We start from the raw sequence: 16,108 nt of genomic DNA, 5'->3' as shown, positions 1-16,108 counted from the left end.
TATTATTACCTCTTCTCATGGTCCATCTTGTTCTGAAAGTACAAACAAGGCACTGGCAACCGAGTATGGGCAGTATAACTATAACCCCTAACAGAGTAAATGCTGTTAGATTTACCTGTCCAGAGGTGTTAGGTAGCAGCCCTACAACTGTACTTACCCAGCAATAGGCTAGTAACCTGCCCTGGGGAAACTCAATATACTTTCAAGTCTCATCCAAAGAAAAGCTGGATGGATTATCAGGGAAAAGACCACAACTGAGGAAAAGGTAAACAAAATTGGAAAAAGGAACACATAATGAAGATTGCAACATGGAATGTGAGAAGCATCACATACTAAAAAGAGGAACTTGATAAACAACTAAACCAAGCTAACATAAAGATATGTATAGTAACAGAAACAAAGAAAAAACAAAAAGGTACAAAAGAAACAAACAACTATATACAAATCTACAGTGGGGTGAAAAAATAAGAAAGAATAAAAGCAAGTATAATGATTATGGTACATAAATCTGTAAAGAAAAATATTGTATATTATAACTATTTGGGTAATAATTTTTTTTTTACATATGATACATACATTATTATTATTATTATTATTATTATTATTATTATTATTATCATCCAGGCCACCATGGAGTCAAAAGACTCTTTGCAGGAAGTCCTTCCTAGGAAACACAAAGTCTATCAAGACTCATCGTGGGAGGTTCCTCTTAGGAAACACAAAGTCTATCATACCACTCCCTAAACTCACTAACCGTTCTCGCTCTCGCCACTCTATCAGGTAATGCATTCCATGCAAAGAAACCACTCCTCATCCTCTTGCTCACAGTTTCCTTTCGTAACTTCCAGGGATGGCCCCTCGTCATCACTCCTTCATGCTGTTCAATCAAGCGAAAGAACTCCCCAGTGTCAACCCAGTAACCATCTCTCAACCGCTTAAGTCTCAATCATATCGACTCTCCTTCTATCCACCAAACTCTGCAGTCCACATTCCCTCAACCAATCCTCATAACTAACATTGTACAGTCCTGAAACCATCTTTGTTATCTGCTTTTGTATGCTTTCCACAACTAATTTATCCCCTTCAAATCCTGGAGACCAAATCTGTGAACAATAGTCTAAGTGTGGTCTTATCACAACAGAAACAACAACAACAAAAAGAACAACAGCTCTATACAAACAAAATCACAGACATAGCCAAAGCAGTACAAAGAGCGCACGGAAACATCTAAGACTCTTCAAAGGACAAGACAACAACAACAACATCACAACAGAAAGATAACTCTTTTATCTCTGCTGGTCGGTGTCCTTCATATTATTTCAGCAATCCTCTGTGTTATCTTCACCACCTTTGCAATATGTACCCTAAATTTCAGGTTTCTATCAATCATCAACCCCAGATCTGTTGTCTCCCCTACTTCCTCCAGTATAGCTCCTCCAATAGAGTATGCAGCGTCCCATCGATGTGTCCCAAACCTCAAGACCTTACATTTTGCTGCATTAAGCCTACACTCCATTCATTTGCCCATCTGTCTAGCTTATTCAAATCCTCTTGCAGGGCTACCACATCTGCACTATTACTAATAACCCTTCCCAGCTTCACATCATCTGCAAACAACTGACTATCCCCCTGCAATCCACTGACAATGTCGTGGATATAAAGGTTAAACATTATAGATCCCAGTACTGAGCCCTGTGGGATCCCACTTATAACTCTCTGCCTCCTTGAAACTGCCCCACCATACAAAACTCTCTGATACCTATCAGACAGCCAATCCTGAATCCAGTTGACCAACCTGAGATCCAAACCCATCTGCTGCAACTTAAATATCAGCTTATCATGTGGCACCTTGTCAAATGCCTTGCTAAATGCAAGAAAATGGCAGTATATGCCTTTCCCTCATCTACTGCTCTTGTAACTTTATTATAAAAGGCTAGCATATTACTAAAACAAGAGTACCCCTTAACAAAGCGATGTTGACGCTCACAAATAACATTACGCTCATCTTCCCAATGCTGTATACGGTCCCTCACTAATTTCTCCAAGATCTTAACAACTACTGATGACACACAAACTGGCCTATAATTAGACACTTCCAGTCTGCTACCACCCTTATGCAAAGGTGGTAGCAGGTGGTAGCAGAATTCTCTTTAAAACTTTCTTACATGTTATACTTTTCAATATGAAATCCAATTTTATCCTGCTCAAGACTAAATAGTGATCACTTCCAATTTCAAATCCTCTGTACACTCTGGTGTCCTGCACCAGGGAGAAAACATCACTATTAACAATAACATAGTCAATGAGACTTTTCTTATTCCTTGCCTCTTCTCTCCATGTGAATTTATGCACATTTTTATGTTGGAACATGGAGTTAGTAATAACCAGTCCACATCCTGAGCAGAAATCCAACAAATATTTGCCATTATTATTATGGATAATGGATACTTGGAAGAAGGGAGACGATGTCAGGTAACACTGAGCCCAATGGAGTCTAGAAGGGATAATGCTGGGTATAGAAACAATGGCATTTATATGCTTTATACTAATGCCAGGAGTATCCGGAATAAGGAAGAGAAATTGGTGGTGCAGATAGCATCAGCCTGGCCAAAAATTATTGGGATCACTGAGATGTGGTTGACAGAAGGGGATATAGTAACAGGAATAGAAGTCGGTGGGTATAGCATTTTTCGTCAGGTTAGGAGGTGAAAGTGTGGTGGTGGGGTACTGCTTATGATAAGTGATGACCTATGTCCTCTAAGAGTGCAGGCTTTGGAAGGAAGTGAGACAATTGATTTTGAGAGCATATGGTGTGAGGTAGAGGTAGGCAAGACAGGATATTTAGTGGGGTGTTTCTACAGACCCAGGAGCACAGAGGATGGGGACCAGGAGATGTTTAGACAGCTAAGTTTGGCAAGTGCAAGAAGAATGATTGTTATGGGAGATTTAACTACAGTAGTATAAATTGGAGAGAGGAAGATGCATGTAGAAATAGGGGAATGGTTCTAGAATTCTTGAGGGACAAATGTCTTAGGCAACATGTAACAGAGGGCACAAGAGGTTCAAGAGTTTTGGATTTGGTTATAGCATCAGAAGAGTTGATAATAACTGAGATGACATCTCTCCCACTAGTTGGAGAGAGTGACCATATGGTTTTGACTTGGAAAATGAATAGACATGCAGGAGTATCAAAGAGACGGGAACTTATGTGGAATTATAATGCAGGTGATTATAATAGTCTTAGATGTCAACTTCGGTAAGTTTCATGGAGGGAGGAATTGGAAGTCCGGGATATCATTAGTGCGTGGAAAATTGCAAAAGAATATTTGTTAGCAGCAATGGTAAGTTGTATACCACGAGTGAAGAAGAGGACACAATTTGGATTAAAGTGGATGACAAACAATATTAAACAGGAATTGCATGCGAAAAAGAGGAAGAGATATAAGGAGACAGGTGAAGAGAGGATGCATGTAGAATATAAGACACAGGTCAGAAGAGTGAATAGTGTGGTAAGGAATGTGAAACAGGATATGAGAGGAGATTGGCCCTAAGATCCAAAGAAAATCCTAGGGAATATTTTAGCTATGTGGCCAGTAGGAGGAGAAATAACTGTGGAAGAATGATATTGCAGGATAAAAATGGGAATAGAGTGACTGATGCAGAGGACATAGTGGAATTGTTCAATGAACACTTTATTGGAGTATTTCATCCTAGAGGAGTCAGTTTTAATGCTAGAGGGATGGGGCTGGTTTGAGGTTTAGAGGTACAGGAGGAGAGTGTGTTTCAGATACCGACTACTCTGGATGTCAGTAAAGCTTTGGGACTGGATGGTATTTCACCATGAGTTTTGAGAGAATGTGCTAGGGAACTGACAGCTCCTTTAACCTGGCTTTTCAATGAAAGTCTGGCTTCGGCAAAGGTGCTCAGGGAATGGAAGGAAGGTAAGATAGTGCCATTGAATAAGGGTGGTAACAGACTGGAAGTGTCTAATTATAGGCCAGTCTGTGTGTCATCAGTAGTTGTTAAGATCTTGGAGAAAGTAGTGAGGGACCGTATACAGCATTAGGCAGATGAGCGTAATGTTATCTGTGAGAGTCAACATGGATTTGTGAAAGGGTGCTCTTGTTTTAGCAATATGTTAGCCTTTTATAATAAAGTTACAAGAACATTAGATGAGGGAAAGGCATATACTGCAATTTTCTTAGACTTAGCAAAGGCATTTGACAAGGTGCCACATGATAAGCTGATATTTAAGTTGCAGCACATGGGTCTGGATGTCAGATTGGTCAACTGGATTCAGAATCGGCTGTCTGATAGGTATCAGAGAGTTGTGTATGGTTGAGCAGTTTCAAGGAGGCAGAGCGTTACAAGTGGGGTCCCACAGGGCTCAGTACTAGAACCTATATTGTTTAACGTTTATATCAATGACATTGCAAGGAGATATTCAGTTGTTTGCGGATGATGCGAAGCTGGGAAGGATTATTAGTAATAGTGCAGATGTGGTAGCCCTGCAAGACGATTTGAATAAGCTAGATAGATGGACAAATGAATGGGGGGTGACAGTTTAATGCAGCAAAATTTATGGTCTTGAGGTGTGGGAAACATCGATGGGATGCTGCATAATCTATGGGAGGAGTTATACTGGAGGCAGTAGGGGGGACAAGTGATCTGGGGTTGATGGTTGATAGAAACCTGAAGTTTAGGGGCCATATTGCAAAGGTGGTGAAGGTAACACAGAGGATTGCTGCAATACTGATAAGGACACTGACATGCAGAGATAAGAGGGTTATCATTCCGTTGTATAAGTCTCTGATCAGACCACACTTGGACTATTGTTCTCAGATTTGGTCCCCAGGATTTGAAGGGGATAAATTAACTGTGGAAAGGATACAAAGACGGATGACAAAGATGGTTTCAGGACTGTACAAAGGATAGCTATGAGGATCGGCTGAGGGAATGTTCACTGCAGAGTTTGGTGGATAGAAGGAGAGGTGATATGATTGAGACTTTTAAACTGTTGAGAGGTGGTTACAGGGTTGACACTGGTGAGTTCTTTCGCTTGAACAGCAAGAAGGAGTGATGACAAGAGGCCATCCCAGGAAGTTACGAAAGGAAACTGTGAGCAAGAGGGTGAGGAGTGGTTTCTTTGCGTGGAGGGTGATTGAACCGTGGAATGCATTGCCTGATGGAGTGGTGGGAGCGAGAACGGTCAATGCATTTAAGGAGTGGTATGATAGACTTTGTGTTTCTTAGGGGGGGGGGGACCTCCCCTCGATGAGTCTTGACAGACTTTATGTTCTTCGGAAGGACCTCACACGATGAGTCTTTTGACTCCATGGAGGCCTGAATAATAATAATAATATATTTGCTCTTTTCTCCAAATTTTCCCAAAATATTTGTATGTCTGACAATCATTTCTTACTCTATTTAAATTAAAGGGATATTAAATCCCACATTGTTTCAAAACCGATTAAGAAACTCAAAGATTGGAATCAGAGAGTTATATGCTGAATATAGTATAATATACTATAAAAGTATCGTCGATTACTAGCATGAGCTAATGCAAGTAGTCCTAGTAAGTAGTACAAACTCGGGCAACTCGTAGCAAAGGTGGTAAATTTCCGATCGCTATTCTTGGTATTTTCCATAATGTGAAAATGCATTTCCTAGGAAATGTATGCTGTTATTACATTATGATGGGAGTCACTACCAAGACCGGTTTAAGCCTTAATCTAGGCTTCATCAGTGAGTAGCTAGACCAAATTAATACCAAAGGGTATAGCAAAAAGAACTTATATACTCAGCTATACGAGTTGTCAAAAAAGGTGCACCCATTAAGTTACTTAAATATAAAGTCAATAGGCTTCATTTCGGCGATATAAACATTATTTATATTTAAGTAACTTAATGGGTGCACCTTTTTGACAACTCGTATAGCAGAGTATATAAGTTCTTTTCGCTATACTCTTTGGTATTAATTTGGTCTAGCTACTCACTGATGAAGCCTAGATTAAGGCTTAAACCGGTCTGGGTAGTGACCTCCCACCATAATGTAATAACAGCATTCATTTCCTAGGAAATGTCTTTTTACATTATGGAAAATACCAAGAATAGAGACCGGAACTTTACCACCTTTGCTGCGAGTTGCCCGATTTGTACTACGTACTAATACTACATGCATTAGCTCACGCTAGTAATCGCCGATACTTTTATAGTTTATTATACTATATTCGGCATGAAACTCTCTGATTCCATTCTTTGAGTTTCTTATTCTGTTTTAAAACAATGTGGGATTTAATATCTCCTTAATTTAAATAATGTTTATATCGCCGAAATGAAGCCTATTGGCTCTTTATTTTTAAGTAACTTAATGGGTGCACCTTTTTGACAACTCGTATAGCAGAGTATATAAGTTCTTTTCACTATACCCTTTGGTATTAATTTGGTCTAGCTACTCACTGATGAAACCTCAATAAAGGCTGAAACCAGTGGGGGCTATTATGAGTTCGCTCCCTTGGGGTTTTTGCCTTAAGGGAGCAAATTGAGTCTCCGGGGAAAGTGTTCTCCGGCACGGCCCGCTGAGGGGCTTTGTCGGTGAATGATTTTCTTCGGAATTTGAGCGGTTCTGCTCGGTGGTGGCATGTGGGTGGAAGGCCATCACTGAGTGGAGCCAACGCTGAGATGGACGGTCTTTCACCCACGATTGAGTGGCCTAGGGATCGTCCGAATTTTTAGAGACGGCTTTACTTACTCATAAGGCTGAAACCAGTCTGGGTAGTGACCTCCTACCATAATGTAATAACAGCATACATTTCCTAGGAAATGTGTTTTTACATTATGGAAAATACCAAGAATAGTGATCAGAACTTTACCACCTTTGCTGCGAGTTACCTGAGTTTGTACTACGTACTAGGACTACTTGCATTAGCTCACGCTAGTAATTGCCGATAGTTTTATAGTTTATTATACTATATTCAGCATGAAACTCTCTGATTCGAATCTTTGAGTTTCTTATTCGATTTTAAAACAATGTGGGATTTAATATCCCCTTAATTTAAATAATGTTTATATCGCCAAAATGAAGCCTATTGGTTCTTTATATTTAAGTAATTTCCTACTCTGCTATTTAGATCCCCAACCTGGACCAACTTTTCCTTTTTCATTGTGTCAGTTGCTTTTTCTAAAGCATCAAAAAATTCCTCCACTTCTACCTTAGTAGAACCTTCTGTGGGACCATAGGCACAAATCGGTCTCATTGTCCAATTCCCCATTCTGATATTTGCCCACATCACTGTACTTGAGACTGCCTGCCATTCATGAAGATTAGCCTCGTATTTTGTGTTGAATAATATGGCTGTTCCTTTTCCTTGATTGTCATTTCCTGAATATAACATTTTGTATTTATTGCTCAGAAAGATCTCACCAGTTTTTATCTTTTTTTTGTTTCAGTCACCCCTATCATGTCGATCTGGTACTTATCTAATTCCTCAGCTAGATCCATTTCTTTGCCATTCAGGCTTCTTATGTTGATAGTACCGATCTTTAACTCTGGTGATGTTGAGTTTGGGTGTGCTTTCAGATTTGTTCCAGTAGCTGACTTTTCACTGTTCGCCCTGGTTCCCTGGCGAAAACAACGGGGGCCTTGGTTAACCGGGCGATGCCCCAGCTGGCATGAAATTTTGTCATGTTGTACCATCATTTTGTATATTGGTTTAATGTTACAAGTTATTGGTCGGCTAAATCCCAAATTGCCAGCCCATCCTCGTTCGTTCAGTATCCAGGTAGATACCCAACAAGGTGCACCACAAGAAGGTGAGGATTGGACATTAGATCAGAGGCCCTGGTTGGTTCTCCGCATTCCTTTAACCCCCCAACCGGCCACTACTCTATAGACGTTGAGATAAATCTGTATATGTAGCTCTAAAACCCATTGAATAACATGGATAAGAAGTGCAATTTGATGTTACTATTTCATCCACATTGGCTGGTAGGGAGGTTAAAGGCTATGTGAAGGTCTCCTCTCAGTTATACAGCTTTGACCCTTAAGCATCCCTATTGTTTACCACACTTCTGATAATTATTAGAGATGTGGTAATAATTATTCAAATATGGCTATTTGATTATAATCGACTAGTCATGCAATACCATTCGTGGATCTTTTGTTACCATTTTCATATCGACATTATTTGTTTTCATCTTCTTCGTTTCATTCTACATCCACCTCATTTAAATTATATATTTAGTTTCATCCTTTATTCAAGTGTAAGCAAACAAAGCTTGCACCTGAAGTATCTTCAGGACTGGGGCAACTCCTAGCAAAGGTGGTCAAAGCTTCACATCACTTGCCTTAGTATCCCATAATGCAAAGCACATCACCCTCCCTAATGCATAGCATATGGGAAGGGTCACTACTCAGACCAGTTTCGACCTTTATTGAGATCTCTTCAGTGGAAGCCAGACCCAGAAGTGATACCAAGGTGCAAACTTTGTTTGCTTACACTTGGATAATGGATTAAACTAAATATGTAATTTATAGTCTAACCAAGTGGAAAAAATTTCCAACATCCACCTCATTTGAAAGTTTATTTTTCACTTGGTTAGAGTATAATAAATTTAGTTAATCCTTTATCCAAGTGTGAGCAAACAAAGTTTGCACCTGAAAGTATCTTCAGGACTGGGTTAAAGTGGTTCAACACCTTAACTTGGTAGCTTGCTCCACCTTTGCAACGAGTTGCCACGGTGTTGTACCACCTTAACCCAGTCCTGAAGATACTTTCAGGCACAAACTTTGTTTGCTCACACTTGGATAAAGGATTAAACTAAATTTATTATATCCACCTCATTTCTTACCTGATCTTCACCAACTTAATTTTTAAAAGTTGCATAGTTTTTTTGCTATCTTTTACTCTCACTGTTTTATCACAAGTGACACACACTTTTTTGCCATCAATCCGTATGTCACCTTACCATTAACTGCAGTCTGTTTTTCAATGTCATTATTGCCCATTTTATTGTGAATTTCACTATTTTTTAACATCATATAAATTATCAGTTGTGGTGGTGTTGGAGGTGGGCGGTTGATGGCGTTGATGGAGATGATTCGTAGTAGAGGTTAGGTGTAGAGACAGTTGTAGGTGTCCTCCCGCGATGAGTCTTCGGACTCCTTGGAGGTATCAGGAATAATAATAATAATTATCGTCAATTGAAAAAAGTTCAATTGACGATATCATTTCTACATACTCTCTGAACCAGTGGAGTGTTGGTAAATTTTTAACCGGCTCGCTTTATGAAAAATTTGATTCTTCACAAAGTTCTATTGTATCTTCAGATGTCTTTGTTTCTGCTTCTTCAAATTTTGTCCTTTTAATGTTTAAGAAGTTTCGTTCTATTTCATTTTTTCAACTAACGGCTATCCGCTTTTTCAACCGCAAAACTCTAACCCTGATTAAAATTATTTTAATTATTAACAAAAAAAAGAAAAAACCAAAATAAAAACATATATTAAAGAAAATTTTCCTATATTACCTACAACTTACCTATTATCAAATGAAATCCTGAACAAAAAAAATTTAACACTAATATTACCACTCATAGTCGATCAAATGACCAGATACTGTAGCCGTCGCAACGAATTTTTGTATTTATCGATAGTGCAACAATGTTGCAAGTTCTTGGAAATTCACCGAAAAATAAGGCATTATTGTTTATTCAAATACCTAGTTCGGGAGTTTTGATAATGTGTTTGTGTTTTAATGAATACAGACATTGTTTAGTAAATAAAATCGTTTTCAAATTCCCGTTCGTAAATTGAGTTTGTGTTTTGTGAATTCTCCTTTATGCATTTATTTTTGATAATAATAATAATATATGTAAGTGTTTATTATACAATTTCAAAATACTCACGAGAAAAAGTATATACCACCATTCATCATCTATCCTTTCATAAAGAATTTTAATAACCGGCTCGCCCGACTTAAAAACATTAACAACTGGCTCGCTAAATTTGAAAAATTTTAACAACCGGATCACACGAGCTGGTGCGAGCCAGTCCCAACACACCACTGCTCTAAACACTCGCATAATCTTCAGCTGTCGGTTGCAATGCCATGTTCCCTACTCTTATTTAAACTATTTAAACTCATATTTAAGTAAGCCTCCTGGTCCATTAGAATATCGCATTTCTTACATACCCACACTTGTTCTTTTCTTTTATTCAGCCTCTCCACATCTATCCATGCCATGTTACATTCATAGCACCGTACCATTTTTGAGAAATCCACACTATCTACCTTTGTGTTTCGTGCAGTCCTATGCACTGATTTGCCTTTCACTGCCATGTTGTGTCGGTGTGCTAAATTTAACAGTTTTGTAAAAAACGATTAAACAAACAAGTCCCCACACTACGAACACTGCTAGCACACAATTTCTACTGCAACTCTTACACATAAACACACACTTATTTATAATTAATTAGTCAAAAAAACTTCTCTGAACTAGAGCCTTTTATTATTATTATTATTATTATTATTATTATTATTATTATTATTATATTCCTGACACCTCCAAGGAGTCCGAAAGACTCATCGTGGGAGGACACCTACAACTGTCTCAATCATTACACCGAACCTCTACTACAAATCATCTCCATCAACACCATCTATCGCCCACCACAACTAGTATTTTTTGTCTGTAAATTGCGTGTGTTTTTTTTCCCAAGTTTCCGGGAGAAAAAACCCTGCTACCTCCGTATGAGATCGGCTAACTCATCTTCAATTGAAATTGTCCAGATAAAGATTCCTCCCATCATGACGAGAATTGAACTTAGGCCTATTCCAATCGAAGGGCACAATGTACTGTCGTTCTTCCAATTGCACTATGGAGGCGCTTCTTTACACAAACCTTCCATTGACTTGACCATTGGACCAATATTTCTGACCATTATTCTCTTTACTAGAGCTAATTTAATATGAACAGGCAAAAGAAATTTGTTATGCTGCAAAACAAATTTTTTTTTTTTTTTCATGCATATTTTTCAATATTTGTATTCAATGTCAAGATTCTATGTACTTCTCATAGAACAGGTAATTTTTCAATTTTCACATCATTAGATAAACACCTATTTTTTATGTATGTTCATTTATATGTTTATAGACCTCTGGCTAATGGATGATTTTCCTTGCCTAGTTAAACATAACTACCATCTTGATTACTGGAAGATTGAAGTAACCTGTTTCCATTGTTTATTTTCCAAAGCAAAGCTTTAATTTCTGTCCCCTGCACCCTTTGTGAGAAGGTGAAGAGTGTGCTAAATACTTTGTAGGGACTTGTATCCACTCCCATTCAAGGGTATGAAAGTAGAAATAGTCACTGGAGAACTGTCAGTGAATGGAATGCATAGGTTGTTAATACAGGGAATGTTAAGAATTTTAAGATTCAGCATGAAAAATTTATTGTCAGTTCAATGAACCTTCCATTATGGGTCTGCTGATTCATGAAAGGTGTAATAATAATAATAACTATATTAATATTATGGGAATTTTTTTCAAGTAATTGCTTTCTTTGTAACAGGCAGACATCAAAACAAAGCAAACTACAAAACAAGAAGAATCAAAAAAGTCTCCCATACAAACAGCTGAAACAGTAATCCAAAAGAACGAACTATCTCAGGTAAGCGATGACAGAATTTTATTTCACTAAGTTAGCAGGTTAGTGAACTCAGAAACTTACCAACTTTTATTTCACTAACATGCTATCTCATGGTAGTCCATTCCACACACACTAAGCGTGTGTATGTGTGAAATGGTTTATTAATATTACTTATCTTTGATAATGTATCTTTGATAAATGTGTTCAAGGAGAGATATTGGTATTATAGTTATTATCACGTGAACCCTCGTGAAGTTACGGACTCATTGTGGGAGGCACTCTAGACTACACAACTCACCATTTACACTACTTAAACCTTCCGCACTATGCCATCTACTGCCTACTAATATTATTTTTGCTTGTTTAATCATGTATGTTCTCTGCTGATTTGCCTGTATGCAGAATGGAAAAAACTTGAGTTTATGGAAGAAAAAGTCTGCTATCTCTGTATAGGAAATGCAGGCAGTTGGAGGAAATAAGTACATTAGATATATCGATATCCGACTTTGTTGCTCCAGGAGCGGGGAATGAATGTAGGAAGACAAGTAGTGTGATAGGAGAGAATGAGAAAATAATAGTTGATAGTGGGGAAGGTGTGAGTGACTGTGAAAGTTTAGGAGATGGTTTTGTTTGGGAGAGTGAATTTAGATTAAGAGTGACTGACCTGCAGAGGGAGATAGATGAGTTGAAAGAGGAGGTGGAATGTCTTGTGAATGAGAGCAGAAGTATGAAAGATAAGATTAGGAGAATGGAAGAGATAAATGCAAGGCGAATCAGAGTAGGAGAGAGAGAGAATTTAGGGAGTATGAGTGAGAGGTATGGGGGTGCTAGAAGAGGAGAGAATGGAAACAGTAGAAGAGAGGGAATGAGAGAGAGATATGGAAGTGCTAGAAGAGGAGAGAATGGAAACGGTAGGAGAGATGGAATGAGAGAGAGGTATGGGAATACTAGAAGACGAGAGGATGGAAACAGTAGTAGAAGAGACAGAATGAGAGAGGGATATGGAAGTGCTAGAAGTGGAGAAAATGGAAACAGTAGGAGAGAGGGAATGAGAGAGATGTATGGGAGTGCTAGAAGAGGAGAGAATGGAAACAGTAGAAGAGAGAGGTATGGGAATGAAAGAAGAGGAGAGAACGGAAACAATAGGAGCGAGGGAATGGTAAGAGGTATAATGTATGGCGACTCAATGATCCGTGGTGTTCAAGATAGGATGCGTGAGGAGTGTTTCCCAGGAGGAACAATAGAAAGGGTGGCTATGGCAATTAAGAGAGGTGAAAGGGTGGATGAGATAATTGTGATGGTAGGAACGAATGACTTGAGTGGTAATGTAAGTCGGGCAGCGAGAGATATGAGATTTTTGCTTGAGACTGTACGGAAGAAGATGGAGAGAGGAAAAATAGTGTGTGTGTTGCCTAGGTATGATAATGATGAGCTGAGCAGAAGAGCGTTGATATTGAATGGCATAATAGCGAGAATGTGTGACAAGAGAGGACTGGTATATGTGGATGCTTGGAGTGCATTTGAGGAAAGAGAGGAATTGTATGTGAGAGACTGTTTACATTTGAATGAGGAAGGACGTAGGCATCTGGAGAGATTGCTGTTCTGAACGAGTCAGTGTGTACCAGGGAGGATGATAGCAGGGGTGGCCTCCTGTGGGAATGGATACTTGGGAGAAGGGAGACAATGTCAGGTAACACTGAGCCAAGTGGAGTCTAGAAGGTATAATGCTGGGTATAGAAACAATGGCATTTATATGCTTTATACTAATGCCAGGAGTATCCGGAATAAGGGAGAGGAATTGGTGGCGCAGATAGCATCAGCCTGGCCAAAAATTATTGCGATCACTGAGATGTGGTTGACAGAAGGGGATATAACAACAGTAATAGAAGTCGCTGGGTATAGCATTTTTCGTCAGGATAGGAGGGGAAAGTGTGGTGGTGGGGTACTGCTTATAATAAGTGATGACCTATGTCCTCTAAGAGTGGAGAATTTGGAAGGAAGTGAGACAAATGATTTTGAGAGCGTATGGTGTGAGGTAGAGGTAGGCAAGACAGGATATTTAGTGGGGTGTTGCTACAGACCCAGGAGCACAGAGGATGGGGACCAGGAGATGTTTAGACAGCTAAGTTTGGCAAGTGCAAGAAGAATGATTGTTATGGGAGATTTTAACTTCAGTAGTATAAATTGGAGAGAGGAAGATGCATGTAGCAATAGGGGAATGGAATTTCTAGAATTCTTGAGGGACAAATGTCTTAGGCAACATGTAACAGAGGGCACAAGAGGTTCAAGAGTTTTGGATTTGGTTATAGCATCAGAAGAGTTGATAATAACTGAGTTGACGTCTCTCCCACCAGTTGGAGAGAGTGACCATATGGTATTGACTTGGAAAATGAATAGACATGCAGGAGTATCAAAGAGACGGGAACTTACAGGGTGTTCGGGATAAATTTGACATATTTATAATTAATTATATTTTTCCGTAAGTTACATGTATTAACACACACTTCTCTTCATTTAAAAGTTTGGACCCTTCTTCATTCATATACAAGATGTCAGAAAGGATGGATAGCTGGAACCCACCTGAATCATGGAAGAGAATAACTTGTATCATGATGATTCGTGCCCGCCATCAAAATAAGGATATTACGACTGCTGCCCAATGCTCCCTGAATACAGTAAAAACAATCAGGCATGAACTAGAGACTTGCAATGGTGACTACGAGGATGTAGCAAGAAGAAAGATCCCTAGCAGACGATCTGATTGCGTTCGTACAGCAGAATTCCTCGCAAATCTGCAGGAACAGGTGTTGAAGAACCCTGGCATTGGAATTCGGGCTTTGTTCGTGGAGTTGCTAACTGTAGTCAAGCCCTGGATAACAAGGGTAGCCAATGGTAGGCCGTATGTATGGCAGCAGGATTCGGCCCCTTGCCACACCTCTGGGAAAAGTCAAAAATGGTTGTCTGAAAATTTCTACGACTTCACCAGTCCAAATGTTTGGCCTCCAAACTCCCCAGACCTTAACCCCATGGATTATTTTGTATGGGGCGCAGTTGAAAAAGACACCAATCGCACTTCCAGTAATACAAAAGCCCAGTTAATGGATAAAATTAAAACAGTTTTTGCGGCCCTTCCCAGGGAGACTGTAGCATCAGCTTGTTCGAGGTTCCGAAGCAGAATTGAAGCTGTGATCGATGCTAATGGTGGTTATTTTGAGTAAATCTTGTTGATAGTATTGTAATTAACTCTGCCTGTAATGTTTTTTTGTCAATTCATTAAATTTAATAGATACAAAGAAGATTTTCTTTTTCCTTACGAAACTGTCAAATTTATCCCGAACACCCTGTATATATATAACTGATATTCACGTTGCATGTGAATATCAGTTGAATATTCACTTGCTCATATTAAAACTTTATGACCCACTACAAAGTTCTTTTCTTCTTTTTTTTCCCTGTTTTTATACATACAAGGGACAGACATACACTTGGAGATAAAGCTTACTTTCGGTAATCTTTCTCTTCCCTGATTGCGTTCCATCAGGTTGTTGTTTTAGATTTTTTGTCGAAGCAACTCAGGCTATGACCAAAGTATTATGTCTGTATTATGTCTATTGTCTGTGTAGGTGAAGGCATTTGACAGGGTGCCACATGATAAGCTGATATTTAAGTTGCAGCACATTGTTCTGGATGTCAGATTGGTCAACTGGATTCAGGATTGGCTGTCTGATAGGTATCAGAGAGTTGTGTATGGTGGAGCAGTTTCCAGGAGGCAGAGGGTTACAAGTGGGGTCCCACAGGGCTCAGTACTAGGACCTATATTGTTTAACCTTTATATCAATGACATAGCCAGTGGATTGCAGGGGGATATTCAGTTGTTTGCAGATGATGCAAAGCTCGGAAGGATTATTAGTAATAGTGCAGATGTGGTAGCCCTGCAAGAGGATTTAAATAAACTAGATGGATGGGCAAATGAATGGGGGTGTCAGTTTAATGCAGCAAAATGTAAGGTCTTGAGGTTTGGGAAACATCGATGGGATGCTGCATAATCTATGGGAGGAGTTATTCTGGAGGAAGTAGGGGAGACAAGAGATCTGGGGTTGCTGATTGATAGAAACCTGAAGTTTAGGGGACATATTGCATAGGTGGTGAAGGTAACACAGAGGATTGCTGCTATTATGAGAAGGACACTGACCTGCAGAGATAAGAGGGTTATCATTCCGTTGTTTAAGTCTCTGATCAGACCACACTTGGACTATTGTTCTCAGATTTGATCCCCAGGATTTGAAGGGGATAAATTAACTGTGGAAAGGATACAAAGACGGATGAGAAAGATGGTTTCAGGACTGTACAAGGATAGTTATGAGAATTGGCTGAGAGAATGTGGCCCACAGAGTTTGGTGGATAGAAGAAGGAGAGGTGATATGATTGAGACTTTTAAACTGTTGAGAGGTGGTTACAGGGT

The 16,108-nt window shown here is 39.2% G+C and overlaps 1 protein-coding gene across 7 annotated transcripts in view; it reads left to right on the top strand.

Annotated features, from left to right (window-relative positions):
- Positions 1-16,108, top strand: part of LOC150107807 (uncharacterized) — a 170,390-nt gene that overhangs the window by 118,870 nt on the left and 35,412 nt on the right. For all 7 annotated transcript variants that reach the window (XM_090391565.1, XM_090391562.1, XM_090391568.1 and 4 more), the window contains exon 5: positions 11,569-11,667. In XM_090391565.1, coding sequence (XP_090247691.1) covers positions 11,569-11,667 — 99 coding nt within the window. The remainder of the gene's footprint in view (positions 1-11,568; positions 11,668-16,108) is intronic.

The sequence above is a fragment of the Typopeltis vanoorti genome, chromosome 4 (genome assembly GCF_054136105.1).
Source record: "Typopeltis vanoorti isolate ZY-2024b chromosome 4, IOZ_Tvanoo_1.0, whole genome shotgun sequence".
NCBI lineage: Eukaryota > Metazoa > Arthropoda > Arachnida > Uropygi > Thelyphonidae > Typopeltis > Typopeltis vanoorti.
Note: the sequence above shows the minus strand (reverse complement) of the source record. Positions and strands in the feature narration are given on the sequence as shown.